Source organism: Momordica charantia (assembly GCF_013281855.1).
Source record: "Momordica charantia cultivar OHB3-1 chromosome 1 unlocalized genomic scaffold, Mcharantia_2.0 BLBB01000001.1, whole genome shotgun sequence".
Classification (NCBI taxonomy): domain Eukaryota; kingdom Viridiplantae; phylum Streptophyta; class Magnoliopsida; order Cucurbitales; family Cucurbitaceae; genus Momordica; species Momordica charantia.
This window is the reverse complement of record NW_028275157.1, coordinates 14,768,327-14,790,679: the sequence shown is the minus strand read 5'-3', so window position 1 is coordinate 14,790,679 and position 22,353 is coordinate 14,768,327. Positions and strand designations below refer to the sequence as shown.

General features: G+C 32.2%; 3 protein-coding genes and 1 long non-coding RNA gene across 6 annotated transcripts; 3 read left to right on the top strand and 1 right to left on the bottom strand.

Moving 5' to 3' along the window:
• Positions 1–570: 570 nt before the first annotated feature.
• Positions 571–1,493, top strand: LOC111013650 (uncharacterized). Its single transcript, XR_002601739.2, has 3 exons — positions 571–720; positions 872–943; positions 1,234–1,493. It is a non-coding gene; the product is annotated as an uncharacterized LOC111013650 (long non-coding RNA).
• Positions 1,494–4,189: 2,696 nt separating this feature from the next.
• Positions 4,190–10,270, top strand: LOC111013677 (uncharacterized). The gene is made up of 9 exons (XM_088120184.1): positions 4,190–4,605; positions 5,002–5,172; positions 6,819–6,896; positions 6,975–7,100; positions 7,350–7,442; positions 7,548–7,679; positions 7,801–7,938; positions 8,686–9,142; positions 9,614–10,270. Exons 1-9 carry the CDS (start codon positions 4,444–4,446, stop codon positions 10,084–10,086), a joined length of 1,830 nt encoding a protein of 609 aa, XP_087976310.1. The 5' UTR covers positions 4,190–4,443; the 3' UTR covers positions 10,087–10,270.
• A 2,744-nt stretch (positions 10,271–13,014) lies between these two features.
• LOC111013678 (receptor-like cytoplasmic kinase 176) lies at positions 13,015–15,940 on the top strand. Of its 3 annotated transcripts, none has more exons than XM_088120190.1 (6): positions 13,018–13,341; positions 14,128–14,456; positions 14,649–14,784; positions 14,876–15,018; positions 15,097–15,220; positions 15,305–15,940. In XM_088120190.1, the coding sequence occupies exons 1-6, from the start codon at positions 13,293–13,295 to the stop codon at positions 15,652–15,654; spliced, it is 1,131 nt and encodes a 376-aa protein (XP_087976316.1). In that variant the 5' UTR covers positions 13,018–13,292; the 3' UTR covers positions 15,655–15,940. The 3 variants fall into 3 exon arrangements, with proteins under 3 accessions (XP_087976311.1, XP_087976316.1, XP_022143869.1); XM_022288177.2 differs by having other exon boundaries at positions 13,026–13,341; positions 15,293–15,940; XM_088120185.1 differs by having other exon boundaries at positions 13,015–13,341; positions 14,876–15,220; positions 15,293–15,940.
• A 2,340-nt stretch (positions 15,941–18,280) lies between these two features.
• Positions 18,281–20,151, bottom strand: LOC111013641 (expansin-A4). Its single transcript, XM_022288131.2, has 3 exons — positions 19,937–20,151; positions 19,539–19,857; positions 18,281–19,013 (listed from the first exon to the last, which is right to left on the bottom strand). The coding sequence occupies exons 1-3, from the start codon at positions 20,085–20,087 to the stop codon at positions 18,704–18,706; spliced, it is 780 nt and encodes a 259-aa protein (XP_022143823.1). The 5' UTR covers positions 20,088–20,151; the 3' UTR covers positions 18,281–18,703.
• Between the last annotated feature and the right edge of the window lie 2,202 nt (positions 20,152–22,353).

Below are 22,353 nucleotides of genomic sequence, written 5' to 3'. Positions count from 1 at the left end.
GAAGAGTGTATTTAAAACTTTAAGAATATAAAGACAATAAACTATTCATTTATAATTCAAAGTAAGAACTATATTTTAGCCTATAAAATTATGATAGGATTATATTTCAAATAAAAATGAAATCATACCTCGAGCCTACATCAATAGTAATTGACAATATCTTCAATCAAAAACCTATAAGTTTCAATTTTCACATCGTACTAAAAAAAAGATAAAAATAAAAATGAAACCATATAAAATAAATCTAAAAAAGATCCAATAGGCTTACACTTTTACCTTTAACTTAAAAATTTCACACTTTTTTTCGTAAATACAGAAATAATGCATCAAACAACAACATAAAGACTACTAAAAAAATGACGTAATTACTAAATAAAACAAAGTAAAAAGCGGATCTAGAAAAATTGGACAAAGTTCTACAATCAATAAAAAAGAAATGCGAAACCTAATATATGGAATTTCGGGAAAAGGATTTAAAAAGAAAAAAGACTCGTTTGGTTGGACAACCATGTAGAGTGAATAAGATGGTGACACGTGGACGGTGGATGGCAATGGAGAGGCTCTATAAATAGCGCTCAAACCAAGTGTTGAGAATCAGCGAGGTCTTGAGTTGCGAGTAAAATCAAATATTAGAGTTGGTTCGTTGATTGTTCTGTAAGAAAAAAACATGTCGAGCTGTGGCTGTATCCCAAGCTGCAACTGCAGTGCCAACAACTGCTCGTGCGTAGTCTCTCTTCTCCGGCTTCTGTTTGTTTCCTCGGAAAATCAATAATTTTCTCGAGAAAATTTGGGTTCTCTTTTTGTTTCATGTTAATGTTGTTGTGATAAAATCAGAGCGAGTAACTCTGTTTATTTTTCATAATTTCTGCAGATGCAGCCGTTCTGAACTGAGCTACCTTGAGGCCCCCAAGCCTCTTGTTCTTGGTGTTGCTCCCATCAAAGAGTATGAATTTCATACCATCCTCCTTGTTTTCTTTTCCTCTTAATTTTAAATTTTCTCACCATAATCTTCCATTTTAATTTCATGTTTAATACATTTTTGACTTATTCCGAACCATAGTAAAAAAAAAAAAAAAAAAAAAAAAAATCTCGAGATTTGAATTCTTGACTTTGTCCACTTGGAAGTAGAACTAAAAATCAATTATCTATAAAAACAGAAAACAATGAACTCTATTTTCTTTTTTTCCACTCTATTTTTTGTTGTTGATGAATTGTATGATGGTTTGAAAACAGGGGCTTTGAGATGGGGGCGGCCGGAGCCGAGGGAGATGGCTGCAACTGCAACTGCAAATGCGGCGACAAGTGCTCTTGCAACCCATGCAAATGCTAGACAAAACCGTCGGCGTCTCGCCGAGAGCTGAGCTTCTAATATGAAGCTTAATTTACATAATGGTGTTGTTGTTGTTGGGCTTTGTTTGTGTCTGCAAGGTGTTTGACGAAATGCCGCTAAGTAATATCTGAGAAATAAAAAGCAAACATGATTATGAATGGAACGTCCTATACGTATATCGTGTTTTCTAATGTCATTTCTATAACTATTTTGGGTCTATGTTTGAAATGGGTGATTTATTACTTTTTTGACAAAATACATGTCTGATAGTAATTTAATTGGTCAAATATTAATAATAGAAAAGTTGAAGGCTTAAAATTGAGATTTTAGAAGTTAAGAAAAAGTATGAGAAATGGATACAAATTAGAGCTTTCAAAGAAGAAAGATACTTTAACTCCTAACAATGACTAAATTTGGTTTTCATTGCCATGGAAAAATAGATAACTATTATTTTTTTAAAATGAATTTCTATTTTAATGACAAGATGGGTCTAGTAAGGAGCTAAATACTTTCTTTAAAAAAATAAAAGCTCATTAAAATTTAGGAGCTAAAATTATATTTAAGTTTTAAAAATTAATAATGGAAAGATAATTGTGAATAAAGATGATTCATTGAATAGAAAGTAAAAAGACAAAAAACGATGTCAAAATTTTTGAAAATTTTAGAAGAAAGTAAAATGGGTTTGGGCGTCATCTTTTTTGAAAATTGTGATAAACGGACTAGTGTTTTTACATTTATTTTTAATTTAAAATTTGTTTAGGAAGGGTATTTTTGTTATCATATTTTAATTTATTTCTTCTGTTCAGCCAAGCATTTTCAAAAGTATTGGGCTTACCAATTTGGGCTGTGTGTTCCGGCCCAACTGTCTCATATCCAGCCGTATACTTTTTTTCTTTCTCTTTTTAATCAACAAGGGAATCATGAAGAATTGAATTTCTACCACATTAATTTGAATATCATTTCAAACCATACTTTATTTCAATCTAACAACACAATCTTTCAAGTGTCGTATTCGAGTAAATGTTCATTACTCCTAATCTTCCTTATTTCATCCTTCGATATCCAGATCAACATCGACAAAGATCTTTTTCTTTTTAAAGGTAAAACTGGTCATAAATTAAAAATATTCAATTCTCAACTAATATTTATAAAAATGAATATGTAATAGCCGTGGAACATTACTTAACTTTGGTATAAAAAAGCACTAATATATTATTTTCCATTGATGTTAAAGTTTACAAAAATAGAAATATCTTAGGTGGTCCTTACATGTTCATGGGAGGGGAAATTAATTTCACAATAGCAAGTTCTTGATTAAATCATATTAAAATTATGGTTTTTTTTTTCTTTTTTGGTCTACCAAATAAGAAATGAACAGATTCACATAATTTTCTATGAAATGAACCTAGCAAGTCATTTAATGCAAAGAAGCTACACAGTATCATCGATTATGCATTACAGGTAATTCATTCATTTTCCTACCAAAAAAGGTCGACAAATTTTGGAATGCCAAATGTGAAATTACCATTTTGCAATTAAACGCAATAAGCCAATTTAGTCAAAGGGATTGTTTGAAGTGTTTTTTTATTTTTGTTTTTTCAGAACAATAAAAATATGTTTAGAAAAATACTCTCTCATAAATTGTTTATTTTGGATGAGAGTTTGATTTTTCGATTGATGGAAAAGGTTAAAATGTTTAACTGTTGAGCTGTGTAGTCTATCTTTAGAATAATTGAAAATTTCTTTTTCTTTTCAAAATCATATTATTTTAATAGATTGAGTTGAGATGTATGAGAACGTTACGGTCTTGATAAATATATTACTTCATATTATAAACTCATTTTATGTTTGTTAAAATTAAAACATGTAAAATATAATGTATTCTAAATTATATAACCTTGTAAAATAACAATTATACAAAATCCATAAAAAATGTTAATAAATTAATTAAAATAAGTTTAGATTAAACTAAAATTTAGTTTGCAACTCCTAGTTTACAAATATATTACTAAACACACATTGAACAATTTTTTAAATTGAGATTCAATTACTAAATTTGCTACCAAACACATATCTGAAAACACTAAAAACAAAGAATATAACTCTGGTTTTTATTGAATCCCTCGTTTTCAAATTTTTGTTTTCTGATTACCAACCAAACGCACCCTTAACTTTTTATACCTTACCCAATAATTCTCAAGCTATATTCAAATGGATCTCTCATCGTTTATTTACATGTATAATGAGATCTATCTTTTGGAATTATTGAAACAATTTTTTCTTTTCAAAATCATAGTGTTTTAATATATTGAGTTTCTTTTTTTATTTCTAAATTTTAATGATAGGTACAGGAGTAGAGATTCCAACCTTTATTATTTTGATGAATGATATATATCTTTACTAGTTAAGTAATATTATAATTTTTACTTTTTTATTCAATAATTGTTTAGCTATATACTCAAATTCATCTCTCATAACTTATTTATCTTTGTTTTTTCTTTTGAAATGATATCAACCATTCATGGAGGCACGTGAGAAACATAGTTAAAAAGCTTTTTACAAAGAGATATAGGTACATTACAAGAGGAATGATAAGGCTACTTTTCATAACTTGTTTATCTTTAAAAAACAATTGTAATAGCCTTTTTTTTTTAAAAAAATGTTATAAAACAGTAGTACTTGTGACGGGATTAAATTTGAGACCTCAAAACCATAAGTGGTATCTTAAGATCTCAAGTACTTGCCATTAGATCATTCTTCCGATGACCTATCAATAGTTTGTTTAATTGAAATTAATTTTTTTAAATCATAGTATTACAATATTATACTGAATTGAAACGTATATCGTTTTTTTTTTACTTTTTACACGATACTCGATAATTGTTCTCAAAATCATGCCAAACAACTCGATTATTCTCACTTGAGTCAGCGTACACTTAACGTCTTTCTCCAATCAACGACGCCCACGTGTCGTCTACAGTTTTTTTGCATGTGGGATGGAGATCATTATTATAGAGCCAAGAAGTTGATAGAAACCTCCCATCTCTCTCTCCTCTCTCTCTCTTCTCTCCCTCTGAGTTCTCCATTAGCGTGAAGCTTTGGTGGGGCTGAAAATGGTGGTGATGACCAGTGAGGAGGAAATCAGCGGAAGCAGCAAAGAAGCAGAGGAAGGAGCCATAGTTTCAATGCCAAAACAATGCTCAAACAAAGGTGGCTCAGTGTTATTACAGCGAAAGCACAATCTCTCTGTCACGTTTCACAGAAATTTTCAAGGGGTACTATTAATTTATTATATCAAAATTTCCAGGCTTTAACCTTTGAAAGATATATATTTTTGTTCATGTAACCTATTATTTTCCCTCCCTATCATTCAATCTAGAAATGCTTCAAAAGAAATGCCAAAATATTTGATTAAAACCAAGCAAAACTAAAATTTAACATAGTATTAGAGTAGAGGGAGGAATCGAAAGGATCTGGATGAGAAATAAAAGATTAAAGAACATGCACAAAGCCCTAGCGGGAACGAAAGGGTAAAAGGGTTGGATCGAATAATCGAAGATTTCGATGAAAACGACAAAAACCCATTTCGTGAATTTTTTTCAAAAGTTTTTTATTTTTGGGGTAATTTAATTATTTAGTAAACCCTAGATTTGGGATTCTTTTTGAAGCAGGTAATGTTGAAGCTGTTCCAAGCGCCTGAAATAACGAGTAATTTTGGGGCATTTCCTCCATCGTCACGCTCTCAATTCAAGTTTTGCTTAGAAGAAGTTGCGGAAAGCACTTCCAGTCCCACTATTTTCCAGAAAAAAGAAAGCACTTCCAGTCCCAGCAAAAAAGATTCGGTAATATCATAATTTTCCAAAACTTATTTTTTCATTCCATTATATTGTTATGTTTAGGGTTAATTTCTATTTGCATGTTCTCTTTGTTGAAATCTGATTTGAGATTTTTTTTTCTTCTTTGAAAATTTATTTAATAAGTTCACTTATGTTACATCTAAATCAAAAATTTATTCATGGAGACATAGTAGAAGATGGATGACTTAATTTTAAGATGATATATCGATGAACATATTTTGTAAATCGGTCTTGTTTTAAATGTTCATGCATGGGCTAGATCGTTCTTATACATCGTTCAAATATCGATAAAAGGTAAGTTGTTCAAATATCGATAAAAGGTAAGAAACAAAAGAAAGAACTTTTATATGGAAACAAAATTTGTAGTAATTAATCAATTTAGACATCTAATAGAATCTAACGTTCGTTAATCGTTAATCGTTAATCGTTAATCGTTAATCATTAACGGTCGATCTCTAATTATTAATTTGAATTTGCACAATATATTAAATACTTATTTGTATGCTAGTAAATAATTAACAGTTTAATTAATTACCAAAACAAATGTATTGGTCTTAATGATTAAATATTAGACTTGTTCGACATGACATATATAATCGTTATCAAATGAAGGTATTAATTTTTTCATGATTCAAAGCAAAAAATTAAAATTATTCTATAATAAAATTTAAATTACTCTTAAACTCAATAAATTACTTATGAACTTAGAAACTTAAGTTGATAGATTGGAATAAATTTAATAATTTTATTAGTAAGTAATTAAAATTGCAAGGTAGTTAGTAATCCAATATTGGGATATTAGCATGTCCAACAATATATATGAAACTTAATTATTAGGTGAAAGATTATGTATTATATCTTAAAGTAATGTTCATAATATATGTCCTTTAACCTAATTATTGTCATTACCATCATGGAAAATAAAAGAATATAGCATAATCAAATTTAGATGGTTTGATTATTGATTAATGAGATCAAAATCCCACAAATATTAAAGAACATCATAGATTAATAACATCTCCCTATTATATTAATCATATTAGAATGATTTCTAGAGTATCAATCTATAGTTTGACATCACTCAAACTTCACAAAATCTAAGACTGCAAACATATTATGATAATTGGTAATTCTAACGGCTAGTCCAACTCTATAAGTCTAGTCTATCAACTTATACTTTTGAGTTAATTAGTTATTTAACATAGTATCAAAGTCGGAAGTGCTATGTTTGACGGTAAAATATTAACTTTAACCATAATCCGTCAACTTATACTTTTAGCTAGATTGATTGATGATTTAACTAGCTTTGATACGGTTACTCCAGGAGAATGTCATATTTGTATAGTCATGTTGTGATCTAATAGTCCCTCTTTGAATGGTGACCATTCAAGTTTGAATGAAGGGATTTGGTAGGTTTAGGCCATACACAAACTGTATTATATATTAATAATTGCCAAATAAATCTGTGAAAAGTTTCTTAAAATTTGGTGGAACGTAGCCATGCAGTTATGGAAACACAACGAAACCTTTCAATTAATTTTCTTCCTTAACTCTCATTTCTCTCGCTGTATCCACTGAAGAATCTATGTAATACAACCTTCCAAACAAGCCATTTCTCTGTCTCTCTCTAGGTGAAGATGATTGGGTGGAACAACTCAGAAACTACTCAGCGCTCTCAAATCTCAAAAACACTCAGAGAAGTGATTAAAGTAAGCCCACAAAAACCCCTTAAAAAAAAAATTCTCCGTGGATTCATTTGTTTTAATTTGGTTTGATTTTGTTGACAGAGAGCCGTGATGGAGTTTAGATTATCGTCGTCTGCATTGAATGTCGACGAGAGGGAAAACTTAAACGACGTCGTAGAGGCCGTTCCAGTGTCCTTCAGACCCCCCGAATCCGTAAACATGGATATGGTATCATCATCTACCGGGAAAATAGAACAAATTAAAAATATGATTTTTAGGGCCGTTTAGTAAGGTTTCGTTTCTAAGCATTTTGCTAAAAGAAACCTTCTCAAAATTTGTAGGGACCATGCAACTCTATTATTTTTCTTGAGTAAAGAAGAAATAGAAACAGCAAACGGGTTATAACAAACGGGCCTATAATTTTTAATTTTTTTGGTTTTTCTTTTAAATTTTTATTTTGATTAGGTTTTCTCGCAGAGAAAGAGAGTGACGACACTGCTGGTCGGGGAAAGCTTAGTCTCCTTCAAACTTCCTCGCAGCTGTAACTTTGATCAAAAAGATCTTGACGAGGTATTTTATTTAATTATATTAATTAATTTTTCCCATAATCTTATTAAAATCTCAATGGAAGTTGTTAATTAATTTGTTCATAACAATATTAACGAATGAATACAGTTGGTAGAGGCAGAAAGAAGGGCAAATGGAGAGAATATTAACATTAATAATGCGCCTAAATATAGTTTGGTGGAAAGATTAGAAGGTTGGAAAATGGAAAGACGACAACGCGTCAATGGAAGATTTGACATGGTATGGAAATTTTTTAGATTTATAAAAATTCACACCTTATTATAAGAAAAATAATAATGTAATTAGATTGTAACATATATATATGGTTTTTATTTTTTTAATCTTTGGGCAATGGGTGCAGTACTACCATCACCTACGATCTAGGAGGACGTTTCGGTCGATCACCGAGGTTGTGAATTTTTTTCTGTTTGAAGTTTATCCAGACAAACCTCTAAAATCTGCTACCAAATCAAAGATTGGAGAAGATGATCATGTTTCTGTGAGTTTTCTTTCTATATCTTTGGTTTCATAATATATAAATATGTGATGGATTATAGCATTTTATTTTTTCCGACTTTAGTTGATAGTACTTACAATGTTGTTGAGAATGAATGATTTATTTTGCAGTTAGGAATATATTTTGATTTCTATACAATCCAATTAGACTTAGAAGCAAAATTAAGATTAGGAAAATAAATTTGTAGAACCTCAATTGATGCTTCAATTCAGTCGTTTCTACAGTGTTATAGATGGATATGCTGTTAAATTATTTTACCTTAATAGGTAATTTCTCTCTTTTGACCAGGGATGTTCATAGATCTCATCTCATTCCTCGTAATTTTCCACGAAATTTTGTGGGACCAGGGTGGGGATTCCTCATGGGAAATTTACGGGGATCGGGTTTATTTACCTAATCCAATCCTCTACCTATTTGGTGGGTAGAGAAGAATATGATTTTTTTAGTACATGAGACTAATAAGATTTTCTTAGTGCGTATCTATATGTGTATATGTATATATGTATTTATATATATATAAAGTGAGGCGATCGGGGACATGGAATGTTGTCCCCGTTTAGATGACAAAAAAAGAAAACACTTTCCATCCCCCAGCAGGGAATTTAAACGAGGATTCTCTGCCCCATTTAGGGGAGTCTCCGGGCCATACACATGAAAAATGAACATCCCTACTTTTAATACTGAAGCAAGTGATGAATGTGTCGATGACGGGTTCTGCTTTTCGTTCAGGGTGAAAAATCAAAGAGGAGAGAAAGGAGGAAGAGGAAATTGATTGATGAAGGCAAGAAATCAAGGGAGGAAATGCACCCCATCTATGATCTTGATGGTGAAGATCATGATCATCACATCCCCATCTATGATCTTGACGGTGAAGATGAAAAGGCAGATGATCATCAGAAGCCCACCAATGATGTTGATGATGAAGATCATCACAGCCCAATCCATGATGATGATAATGCATATGATCAGAAGGAAACAGTGGAGAAATTCTTGGCAGAAGCATATAATAATCTTATAAATGGGCATCAGGATAGGAAATTCAGTATCGATATCAATGAGGAAATTGGTGAAGAAGAAGAAGAAGATGGGAATTTCAAACCCAATAATCAGACTGTTGAGGAATTACTGGCAGAAGCTTATAATAATCTTCTAAATTACTCCAATAATGAACCCAAGTTCCAAAAAGGTATGTCTTCCAACTTCCATCTCTCCAAATGCTTAAGGCTACAATAAATAATAATTCTTCTCCTTTTTTTTTCAAATGTTTTACTTATCCTTAATTATCTGAGTAGTATTTTGGTAATGTTTTTTACCTTTTTTTTTAATTTTAAAATTGCGTTTGATGTTTGATGTTTGTTTCATGGTTTATGTTAATTTTTTATTTTAAAAAATGCATTTGTTAGCATAAAATTATCTTTTAGATATAAAGTATCACGAACAAAAAATATGTTAATTTTTTCATTTTTCATGCATTGTAGTTTCCTTTTTCCAAAATATGAATGCTATTTTTGGGAATTGTTTAATAAAAAATAGAAACATCATCCAACAATTAATCCTATAGTATTTTGGATTCGAAACTTTCAATTTTTCTTTCATTTAGTCTCTTTGCTTTAACAAAATTTGTTCTCAATTTCCTTTCGTACCCTTGGTTTGGCAGCAAAAGAAAAGAGATCATCAAGATCCATAGAGAAACCAAGAAGAAAAAAGGCAAAAACTTTCATCCCAATATCCTTTCCTTCTTTTCCCAATCCTCCCATCAACTTAAACTCCATTCCCATAGAGAAAGAGAGAGAGAAAGAGAAGATTACAGATACAGTAGTGGAACAACAACCCTCCATGAAAGTGGAAGAAAAAGCTTCTGTTATTGCAAGTGTGAAACACAAACGTTTCAATATCAAAGAAGTGAATGGAAACCTCGTCTTCTCCGACGTGGACTGCGAGCCAAATTATGCTTCGATGACGACAGCGGGCGCAGGCGGAGGAGGAGGCTCTTCTGCAATAGAAGTGGCAAAATCTGTTGCATTTTCTCATATGGATGAATGTGATCTGATCAACCATATCCCAGAATCATCTGACATGTTTGACCTTGCTGTGTTCTTGGCCAATAATAGGGGCAGTGGAGGATTCTAAACCCTAGCTAAAACCAACAAGTTAAGGTTTTTTCTTCTCCTTTTTCTTTCCTTTTTGTTTTTATGTGTTTACAAAGACTCCAAATAAAAACATGTTTCTAATTAGCTTTGGAGAAGTTTCTATCTTTAAATTAAAAACTTGTAAAAGTTAAGAAAAGTTTATCTCATGTTATACATTTGCTAATTGTACCTGTTAAGTAATTCACTTTTACAGATTATAGATCTATATATAGAATTCGTTATTCTAGAAATCAAAATTAAGTGTATTAGGGATGAAAATCAATCAATTAATGAGCTTTTGAGATCACAGTATATTTGACCAATAATAGTATAATTATCACAAGATAAAATATTTTGTTAAAATGACACATTTGTAATTAGAACTCGTGTACAAGTGATATTGTATACTTACTTTATACTTTATAATGGGTATATTGATGATGTATAATATATATATATATATATATCTATAGAAATATGTAGATACTCACTTCGTTGAAGGGTATGTGAGAAAAAATATACACAAAAAGGATTGAGGCTAAAAGAAAGCACTCCAGTTTAGCGAAATGGTAGACATATCATACTTTGATATCTTCTATCTTCCGAAATGTTGATGAAAGTTCTGGATTTATCTAAATAGCGATGGTTTCTTTTGAGCCAAACGTTCCCTAAAATAGCTGGCACTACATTTCTACTGCTATTTGATTTAGAGGCAAAGGCCCTTTTTGGAGAAAGCTGGATCTACTTGGGAGAGATGGAAATATTAAAAGTTTTGAATAACTGATACCAAAGATTTGAAGTATTTGTGCAACGGAGAATCATGTGGTCCAAGGATTCTCTTGGAAGCTTACATATATAAACCCTCCAATTTGGGTACATAGGGAAAAATTGTATATATATAATGATATAATTTTATATTTATATATAAGTGACAAATCAATAATATATTTTATCACATAAATGACATGTCAGTGATATATTTTTACCCAGGAAAAATAGCCATCATATTTGCAAATGATTTTATGTAACAACTTTGCAAATATGAGAACCAATTTTTGCCACCCATTCTAGTTTCTCTTGATAAAAGCTTAGGCACAAATCCTATTTTGCCCCTAAAGTTCCATCTTCATTTCATTTTTTGTTTTACAATTTTAAAACCATTTTATTTTAGTTTCTAAATTTTATTTTATACCCTAATTAAACTTTTCCAAAAAAAAAAAAAAAAAACTAACTCGATCCTTTTGGTGGTATTAAAAGAATCGTTATAGTTTATATTTTATTAAATAGTCCAAATCAATTTTATAAAAATTATCGAAGTTAGGGATTCATTTATTTTTAATGTACTAATTGGTGTATTAACTTATTAAAGCATATATTCACTATTTATACAAATGTGTGTGAGAGAGAGGTGGGATTGTACATTATATTATTCTTTAAACTAATTAATGCTTTTGATATCTACCATCAAATTTTGTATTTCATAAATCATTATTTTAAAAGAATATTCCTTTGGATTTTTCTTTTTTTTTTTTAAATAAAAACAATGCTATGGTTCCTCCATTCGTACGAATAAAACCTTTTTTTTAAATAATTACAAACTTAATTATTTAATCCATTTCTACTATGCTTTTTTTTTTCATTAGAAAACCTTGTATGCTGTTTTATTTAACTAATCAATGTTTTTAATAAAATAAGCATACCATTGAGTTAGTTTTTTTATTTGATAAAATTAGGAAATATAATATATATTGATGGTCAAAGACTTGATTAGAGATAGAGAATCGATGATTTACTCAATTTAAATATACTAGATTGCACTCACATGTTTGAAGTCATTTCTGATAACGAAGTTTCAAAAGTTATAGTTAAAGATTTTAAATATCCATATCGATGGAAATGTCGAGGTCTCAATTTCATAGAAATATCGATGAAAATATCGATAAATTGTCGATATCGATGAATATTTCTGTAGAAGTTAGAAAAATTAAAAAAATTGTAAAAGTTAGATAATTATATTTTAAGCTTTGCATTTATTATAATGGTTGTTTTTATTAGTTTGGTTAGAATTTGGAAAAAAAATATATCTAGAAACGGGGAAGTCAGCAAATTAGAATGGCCATTGTTTTCCTTTTCCTCACTTTGGTCCAAAAAGGCAACTAAGAACCCCCACGTGCCAACGACTTTTATTCTCACTTTTCACCTAAATATTTCATATTCACTAATAATCTACTTAGTCTTATTTAACTATAATTTAACTAATTATTTCTCTCCATCTTTATATTTTATTGTATTGAAAAAATGTCACCAAATATTTTTATCTAATTTATATTTAGTAACATGGTTGAAATTAAAAAATAAAATGATGACAACTATTAAATAATTATAAGAATACATACAATGACATCTTATAATTAAATTTTCAATATTAAAAATGTCAATTTATAAGAAAAAATAATATTTTTACAACATGTGAGATAAAAATTATAAATTTGACCCATGAACTTTCAAAATTATATCTAATAAATCATGAAATTTTAAAAAAAAATGCTTAATAGATTTTAAAGTTTTAAGATTGTGTCTGATCGCTAAACTTTAGGATGTCTAATAAATTATTCAACTTTGAACTTTGTATTAAATAGGTTTTTAAACTTTCACGTGAATGTCTTATGTATATTTGACTTATTAGATATAATATTAAAAATCTAGGTACCTGAACATTTTTTAAGCTCAAACATTTATTAAATACAATTTGTTTCCAAACCTGTAATTTAACTAATTAAAAGATAATTTATATTTCAAAATCGAAGTATTTAGGCAAAAGGGAAAGAAAGAACAACTCAGAAAATATAAATATTTGGTTGGGCAAAATTAATTCTGCTCTGAGTGTCCAATCATGTTGGCTATGACATGAACCATCTAAATAAAGCTGGTGATCTTTTACGTATCAAAGTTGCATTTCCATTAACTTCAAAAAAGAAAAAAGGAAAAATTACATTTTTGTTTCCATTTCCACTTCTTCTTTGCTTGCTTTTCATCTCAGAGTTCAGACAGCTTTTTCCCCGACTCTCTTCTCTAAAGAGAGACAAAGGAAGGGACAATAAATTCTCTGGTCGGTCCCAGATTTCTGATCTATTGAAGAACTTGGGGTCTTAAATCCATTTGTTTTCCTTTTCGAAGTTGCTGTAAATTTCTGATCGGATTTTGCTGATGGGGGCTTGCTGGAGTGATCGTTTCAACTCTCTGAATCCTCATACAGGTACTTCTCGCCTCTGATTTTGATTCCCCTTTTCTCTTTTCTCTGATTCTTCCTCTTTTAAGCTTAGTTTTGGATGATTCCGAGTAGCTTTTGACTCAACAGCTCTGTGGGTCTTAGATTAGATGCCTTCACAAAATTGCAGATATGGTGTTTGTTTTAATGAATCCTTTACTTGGATAGCTTGCTTGATGTTCTTTTTGCCCTTTATGGTATTTCAGTTTCTTTTCTGCGAGTTGGTTTTGTTTGATTTTGTGTTTACTTTTTAGTTTGATTTTATCCATTCAATAAGAAACCTTAATGATGGTGAGATTAGTCATTTATGTTTGTCCGTGCATATATCTGCCCTGGATTTCCCTGAAGATTTGGAATTCTCTGTCACTTGGAGTTGGAGATCTGATCTCTCTTGTTCATTTGTGTCTTTACATTGATGAGTCATTTTCACAAATAATATGCCCTTCAATCAAGATTTCATAGAGTTGAAATGTGGTTTGACTGGCTGGGACACTCACAAGTCACAGCATTAGTTGATTGAGAGTTCATACTGATGTCAATACGAAATGACATCTTTATACTTTGATTTGGTTGACTTACAGAACAAATCCACTGTATCATGTGGTTTCTCTGTGATTCTAGGAAAGTGGAGGCATTTGTTAGAATCTTGAAAGTGTTGTGAAGCATTTAGTTTGTGTATGTTCATGGTATGTCTTTTATTTTCTGATAAAGATTAATGGCAGTTATAGACTATATTGGTAAAGGTTGCAATTTTGTCTTGTTTACTGGTTGCAGGTCTTACAAATTGTAACTCTAAGAGAGGAGATGGGGAACACTCACATATTTCCACCAGCAAGGTATCCTCAGCCTCCATACCTGCGACTCCTCGGAGCGAGGATGAGATTCTACAGTGCTCCAATCTGAAAATTTTCACCTTTAATGAATTGAGAACGGCAACGAGAAACTTCCGCCCTGATAGTGTAGTTGGAGAGGGTGGGTTTGGTTCAGTCTTCAAAGGTTGGATTGATGAGCATTCTCTGACTCCCACCAAGCCGGGCACTGGCTTGGTAATTGCCGTGAAGAGGCTCAATAGAGAGGGGCTGCAGGGTCACAGAGAGTGGTTGGTCAGTATCGAATTTTCCTCGTTCCTGAACTCCGTTTTCTATTTCTTTCTTCTTCCTTACATGGCATCTGCGTTAATGTTTTCAACATCTTAATTCTTCTTTAATATATATTGACTGTGTACCCAATCCTTTCTCTGGGTTGGGCTATGGCATGATTTTGCGTAGTTTACTGAACTAATGACGAATGTGTAGGCGGAGATCAACTACTTAGGGCAGCTTTCCCATCCTAATCTTGTGAAGCTGATTGGTTACTGCTTTGAAGATGACCACAGGCTGCTGGTATATGAGTTTATGCAAAAGGGCAGTGCAGAGAATCATCTCTTCAGAAGTATGTTGCTGATTTATGCAATGCTTCTCACAGTTCAATTTTTCCTTGTGCAATGTTCTTTGTGTAAGCTGCTACATTGTTGTCCATTCAGGAAGCTCTCACTTCCGACCGCTTTCGTGGAATGTTCGGACAAAAATTGCTCTTGATGCTGCCAGAGGACTTGCGTTTCTTCACAACAGTGACATGAAAGTCATATATCGCGACTTCAAGACATCTAATATTCTTCTCGATGCGGTAGGCACTTGCTCAATTTTTCATGGTCACTTGCAGTTATTTGGAAAATCTGACCATCTTTTTTGTCAAAATCTACAGAACTACGACGCAAAGCTCTCTGATTTTGGATTAGCCAGAGACGGGCCGGTTGGAGATAAAAGCCACGTCTCTACCAAAGTCATGGGAACCCATGGATATGCAGCTCCTGAATACTTAGCCACAGGTTCTAATTCTCTGTTCCTTCTGACTCTATCTTGTTACTTCATCATTCTAATCACATCATTTCTATGGAAAGGTCATCTCACAGCGAAGAGCGATGTATACAGTTTTGGAGTAGTTCTTCTTGAACTGTTATCAGGGCGACGAGCCATAGACAAGAATCGACCATCTGGGGAACACAACTTGGTTGATTGGGCAAAACCGCATCTAATAAGCAAACGAAAAATCTTCCGCGTCATGGATAACCGGCTCTCGGGCCAGTACGATCTCGGGCAGGCGCAAAAGGCAGCAAACCTTGCATTTCTGTGCCTAGCCACAGAGCCCAAGTACAGACCCACCATGAATGAGGTAGTAACAGCATTGGAGCAGCTTCAGAAACCATCAGGGATATTGAGCAGTGGAAGAGAACATCATAATTCCCGTCCATCAAAAACTTGAAGAGGCTTCCTCAGCAAATCTTGTGAAATGTACAGCTGCTCTAATGATAATGTATTTCATATTTTTCACTCTACTTGTATGTAACACTTTACTATGAAAATGTCGATATTGTCGAATCTATCTAGTACGATATTTGTAGAGCGATTGAAGAAGAATTTGTGAAGTATCAAATTAGAAAGAATGTAAGTTCAATCACTAAAGTTTAATATCACACTTTTATGTGTGTAAAGAACATTTTTGTTCTTTTCAAACCATTTGAAGAGGAATGTATATATATTTCTACTGTTATTGTTGTTAATTAACATAAAAAACAGGGATGGATATTATGACTTTGTGAATTTCAAATAAAACTAAATAATTTGCATTGATTTTTATAAATTTCATTGTTTCATTTTATGGATCTTAATGATATGATTAAAAATGACAGGCTCATTATTGACCAATAGATCTGATGGAATACTTGGGCTTTTGGGCTCATTATTTGGGTCCAATATTTGTAATAATTAGGTTAAAATTTTGATTTAAAAGCTAGATTAAGTTTGAATTTATTTTATAATAATAGTAATAACAAATCTGATCATTCTAAATTCGCGATCATTCATTCTTCAAATTCCTTCCAACTATATCATCAGAACTTATAGGGTTTGTTATATTAAGCATCCCATAAGTTATTTTTTTTTTATCTTATGTAGTTGATATAAAACATGTAAATTGTTTAGGTACGTGATAATCCAAAGGAATCATATGGTCTCATTCATTCTTTAAGCTATATTATAAAATGAGGCAAACCCGAGATTAACATTTGATAATTTATGTACATTATATACAGTCACATAATTATACATATTATATATGTAAGTTGGTTTATAACATTTACTAATAAATTATATGTGCTCCATTTAAAATATATATATATATATATATATATAAAAGTTATATATGCTAGCTAGTTTTGTTTATTTATATATTTTGATAAATATGTATGTGTGTGTATATATTTCTTTTCTTTTATCAATTATATAAGAGGTTATATACAAGCAAGTTCTTTTTTCCACCTTAATGTTCAAATGATCCTCTCAATCATATGTAAAATTGAAAAAAAAAATGTTTACATGACCATTAAGGAGAAAATATAAAGATTCGGAAAATAGAATAAAAGTAAAAATTTGTAATTAAGTAAGATTTAAGCTTTCGAATTACTTTAGCAACTATTTGGAACGCTATAAAATTGGAAAAGAACCATTAAAAAAATTGGCGTCAACTTTCCGCTTGATTTATAGATGAATGCTAAGACTTGTTTGAATATGTATGGACCAGCACTTTGCAAAGAGTTATTTCTTAATTTCTTTTTCTTTTCTATTTTCCTCCAAAGAATGAGAATCTAACCTCAAATATCAAATAATATCTCATGATTCACATTGCATCGAGTACCATCGTACACAAAAATAATAATATTATCACTTATGGAATTTTACCACCATCGGTTGAGGTTGTTTGATGAAGGATAGTAATCAAATCCAACGATATCGATATATAACAGAATTTCCTTTTTCAAGCATGACACATACTTTTTATACTAAAAATTTGTCTTCTCACATCACTATTATATTCCTCCAAAATTGTCTAGAATTCCTTTGTCTTGGGTGATTTTTGAACCAAATAGATACCACAGTGATGTTAAGTTTTCTCTTATCGACCCGACGACCAGAAGTTCAGAAAAGGTAATAGAAAATAGATTCTCAAAAAAGGGGGGAAGAATAGAATTGTGTAGGGAGGGGGATGGATTTATTCAAATACCAAAAGAATCTCAAAGGCTTTGGACCTAAAAAGGCCATTTGGTAAAAGGAATGTAGATAGATTTCCAACAAGCTAAAGAAAGACACATGCAATGCAATTGCAAAAAAGATCGTAAGAATATTGTTCCAATTGCATCAACTTACCCACTAACCATAAAACCCTAAACAACAAATTGAAAATGTGTTGTGTTTTGGTCCCCAAAATCAAAGTAATCCAACCTCATTCTTCTCCATTGCAAAAGTCTTTTGTTCTCTTCCATTATTTCATGATATTGTGGTTGGATAAGGTACAAATTCCACACCCCTTTTTGCTTGTTGGTTGGCTTTTCTTTTGTTTCCCTTTTGTCTTTCAAATGGAAGTTTAGCCCTACTTAAATAACTGATGGAGCCCTTAAAATTACATTTTGAAACTTGAAATTTTAATATTCAAGATGAGTTACTACCATGGAGTTTGAATCAATTTTATAAAAATTTTACTTTTACACTTAAAAGGAGTACGAACCCATTCAAGGTACGAACAAAAGTGCTTTTGGCTAATATATTTCTTCTAACATGAAGGCACATTTTCTCACTCAAAAAGTTTATTTCTCTACTTTAGGAATTGACTTTAGACTTAGAAAAATTATCAAATTTAAGTCAAGAAAATTTGAAGAGCATCTTGTCCATGTAGCAATACTGTGTCTTAAAGAGAATATTCTTATCAAAACTTCGTTTGTTATTAAAGAGTCACATCAAATCTTCCAAAAGTACTTATAACACATTCAAAATAGTTCATCCAAGGAGAGATATTTTAGAACTCAAACTTGTTTCAATATTTGAGTCAATCCCAATAATAAGAACATTAAAGGCGCTTCATATAACATAATAGTTTGTGTATGTAGTAATAAAAAAGCTGCGGGCTACACATTTGCCATTTGCAGCCGCTTCAGCCTCCGCTACATTTTTAACCACGGTGATTGTTAAATTCACCACCGCCAAAAGCACACCCAAAACAATATAAAAGAGGGAAAAAAAAAAAGTAAAAAGTTACCACACACCCCAGTAACTTTCCCTACACCTATGATTCGATTTAGATTTAGACCCACTTTTAATAGAGCTATGATTTTTTACCCTAAAGACACTTTCATTTTAACCGTCCTATTAAAATTACTTTGACCTCTCCCCCCACTCCAAAATTTCCCGGGTAAATAAGAGGGAAAGAAAAGGAGGGTGGGAAAATATTCAAAAAAAGAGAGAAAAAAAGGGAGGGAATTTCAGACGCGGAAATTCTTGCCCGTGAAGGTCTGCCCGAACTGCCAATTAGATGGCGCCACGTTCCATGAAGTGGAGGTGCGACGGTCACTGCCCGTGACCCGGAAGGAGAGGGACTGACCCACCAAAACCGCGTTGGATTGCCAGTTTTGCCCCCAGTTACGGCTCATGCTCATCCACTCGGTGTTGGATCCTTTCACGCTCACCCTCACGATGTCCCCTGCACCCGCCACGTTGCTGATCAAAACCAAGTTGAAGTAACGGAAGCCGTTGATTGTGAACCTGATTCCCCCTTCTTTCCTACATGCCACTCTGTAACCAAAAAATAAAAAGGAAATTACCAAAATTTACCGTATCATATAACATTAATATAAAATGTGACTCAATTTCATTAATTATTCTCTTCCTATTAACTATATTCAAAGGCCAACATAAGTATAGCCCAGCATCCCAAAAAAGTCACATTCAAAGTCTTACGGATCGTTCTTTATGGGTTTGGTAAATTCAAAATCCTTACTCCTAATTTCGCAACGCAATATTCTCACATCTCTATGATATTTACTAAAAATAGGTTATCGAGAGCTAAATCCATTTCTAAGAAATTTCACTCAGAATTATCCCGATCTAAATCTGAAAAAATATCATAATGCATGTTTTCACTTGATCTAAGAAACTAAAGCAGGGCCAGTTCATGACTTTTCTGACAGTTTATTGAAGCAGCTTCTTAACGAAAACATGCATTGAGATGGTCAAAAACTAAGAAGCAGAATCCCAAACGAATCGCGTATGAAACAGAGAAATAAAATGGATTAAGCAAGCATATGGAAGGAGACTGACCGGCGGTAAGCGACGGGGACGATTCCGGCGCGGTATTCGGCGATCTTGAGGAACATGGGCATGGCGAGGTCGAAGTGAGTGCGAGGAGGGTTGCACCAGCCGCCATTGTCGTTGGGAAGGGCGAAATTGGGAGGGCAGAAATTGGTGGCGGTGACGAAGATGGAAGGGCTGCCGGGATGGCACCAGTTGGGGTCATTAGCGCACTTGATCTCGAAGCAGGCGCCGCAGCTGAAGCCATTGTTGAATAGAGCGGTGCTGAGCGCGGCGGTGTTGACTCCGTAGCCCTGGCTGTAGAGATTCCCGTACCCACACGCACCACCTGCAGAAGAAATCGAAAATGGGAATCAAAAGGAGGGGAAACGAAGAGAGAGAGAGAGGGGAGGGAGGCAGAGGAATACCCATGGTTCCGGAGGCGTCGCTGCCGCCGTAGAAGGTGGCGTGGGCGTCCTGCCAGGGGCCGCCGGAGTAGACGCCGGGGATGCGGGCGTGAGAGAGGAGGAAGAGGGAGAAGAAAGAGGAGAACAAGCAGAGGAGAGAGAGAGCGGCCATGGCGGAAGGTGGGAAATGGGAAATGGGAATGGGAATGGGGATGTTTGGGAGGGGAAGGGGAAGGGGTACTTATGGAAAGCACACACCACAGCCAAGGGCCGATATTATCACTACGTGTGTAATTAATGCCATTTGCCGGCCTCTTTTTTTACCCTTCTCTTTTTTCACAATTAATATTAAATAAAATAAAAATAACTTTTTTTTTTCCTTTTGCTTCTTCTTCTGCTTCTTTTTCTTTTCAATATATATTTTTTCGAATAAGTGCACCACTACGCCAAAAGGGCTTCTTCATATTCATGTGTAGACTCTACTTGACCTACTTATATTTCCACCCTACAATTGCACATTTAAATTTAGGTTAAGTTATAAATTTGATATTTCATCCATGGAATTTATAAAGTCTCGTCTCTTTCATTTCCTATTTTAGTATTTGTTTTTAAAAATTGTGTTTATTTCATAAAAAAAATTGATATGTTTTCACATTTTACTTCTTTTGCTTTTAAAATTAACTTTTTTTTTTTAATACAAATAGAGGTGGGGTTTCAAATCCAGACATTTAGTTAGAATACATGTCTTAATTAATTAACATCCCTTAAGTGAACTATTGACTTAGATTTTAATAAAGATAGAATGAATATTTATAAGTTTAATTTTCAAAAAACTACCAATCACAAAATAAATTATATTCTTATGTTTAATTTATAAATTACATTACTGTTAATTTTTTCACAGAACATTATGATAAGAAAAATGTATGAATCATTTTTCTCAAAAAGAAAAAAAAAAGAAAGAATTTATGAACCACGATAGTATTAGGACCTATTTTTAGAACGTAGGAATATATTTGGTAAGAAAGGCAAATCATACGGAATTGTAGTTTGTAATCGTCCCTAAATTTATCATCATTTATAACAAAACCTATACACTCTAGAATAAGTAATCTGTATTAATTCTATAATTTATATAATTTTTCATATAATAAGGATGTATAATTACGTTTTTGCGTGCAATTGGCTATCATTCCTTTTTTGGCCCACATATTTTATCTACAACTTTTCATTTTAATTGTTTTTTTCTTACTTATGGTTTATTTTGTTCCCCCTAATCTTTGATTACACGCCCTAACACGATCTATATGCATAAAAATAGGTAGAATTTGATTAATTATACTTCATTTTTATTTGTTTGGGGCCAAAATCATAACTCAAGGGAACAAAATCTTATACCAAGAAGTTATCCGTTTGAACTCAAATTCGTGTGGGCTCAATTGCGTAGGGATTGGATTCATTTCAATTTGATGAATGATGAGACATAAAATAAATTTATAAATCACCAACGGGTCCTTTTTGTATATAGGTTATTGGACAACTATATCAATCACGGTAGAATATGCTTTTATAATGATTAATGTCAGGGAAAATGCAAATCAAATCGAAAACATGTTGGACAACGCACAAAACATAACAATTATTAGTATAAACAAAGTCATAGGTTGATTAGAGAAAGTGTAGAGGTAGATATGTGATATATAAGTGAGAACAATTACCTAAAGTTTGTTACCCAGGCTTACATCTAAAATGGACAGCTTCATTCTATTATAGGAGTTGTTATCCTTATGTGACAATCTCTATTAACATCTAATTTTTGACTCTTTGAGAGACATTCGATAGATATTAAAAACAGATAGACATAAAACTATATGTTAATTTATATATGGGATATTTAATAAGAAACAACAATGCAGATGTTCGAACACAGGACCTCCCACTCTAATACTATCTTAAGAATAAAATAAGCCACCACTCAACCAAAACGCTTAAGCTGATAGGTTGGTATTCAATTTTCAGAGAAATGTAGCAATCAAAACTTTTCGTTAACCCAACTAATTTGAAAACAATTCGATTCCGGCCAAATTATTTATAGTACTTGAAAGGGGAAAAAAAGTTCTTAAAAGAAGGTAAGAAACTTCTTATATTATAAGATGGTCATTTTGACTCCATAACATTTGCAACCACACAAAAGAGATAAAAAAACATAAGGAATCCACTCATTGCTTCAATCACAAGCTGTGAAAATGGCAATGGTTGTGATTGAGCCAAGAAATTTTGCTTCTTTCTTACTCTACAATCTCTCACAACAACAACAAAAAAGTGAGAGAGAAAAGAAAAATGGATGCCTTCAACATGCAAAAATATCACACACAAAAAGGGGAGGACCAAACTGTGAAATCCAAGCCATCAATTACTTGATACCATCTACTTTTACT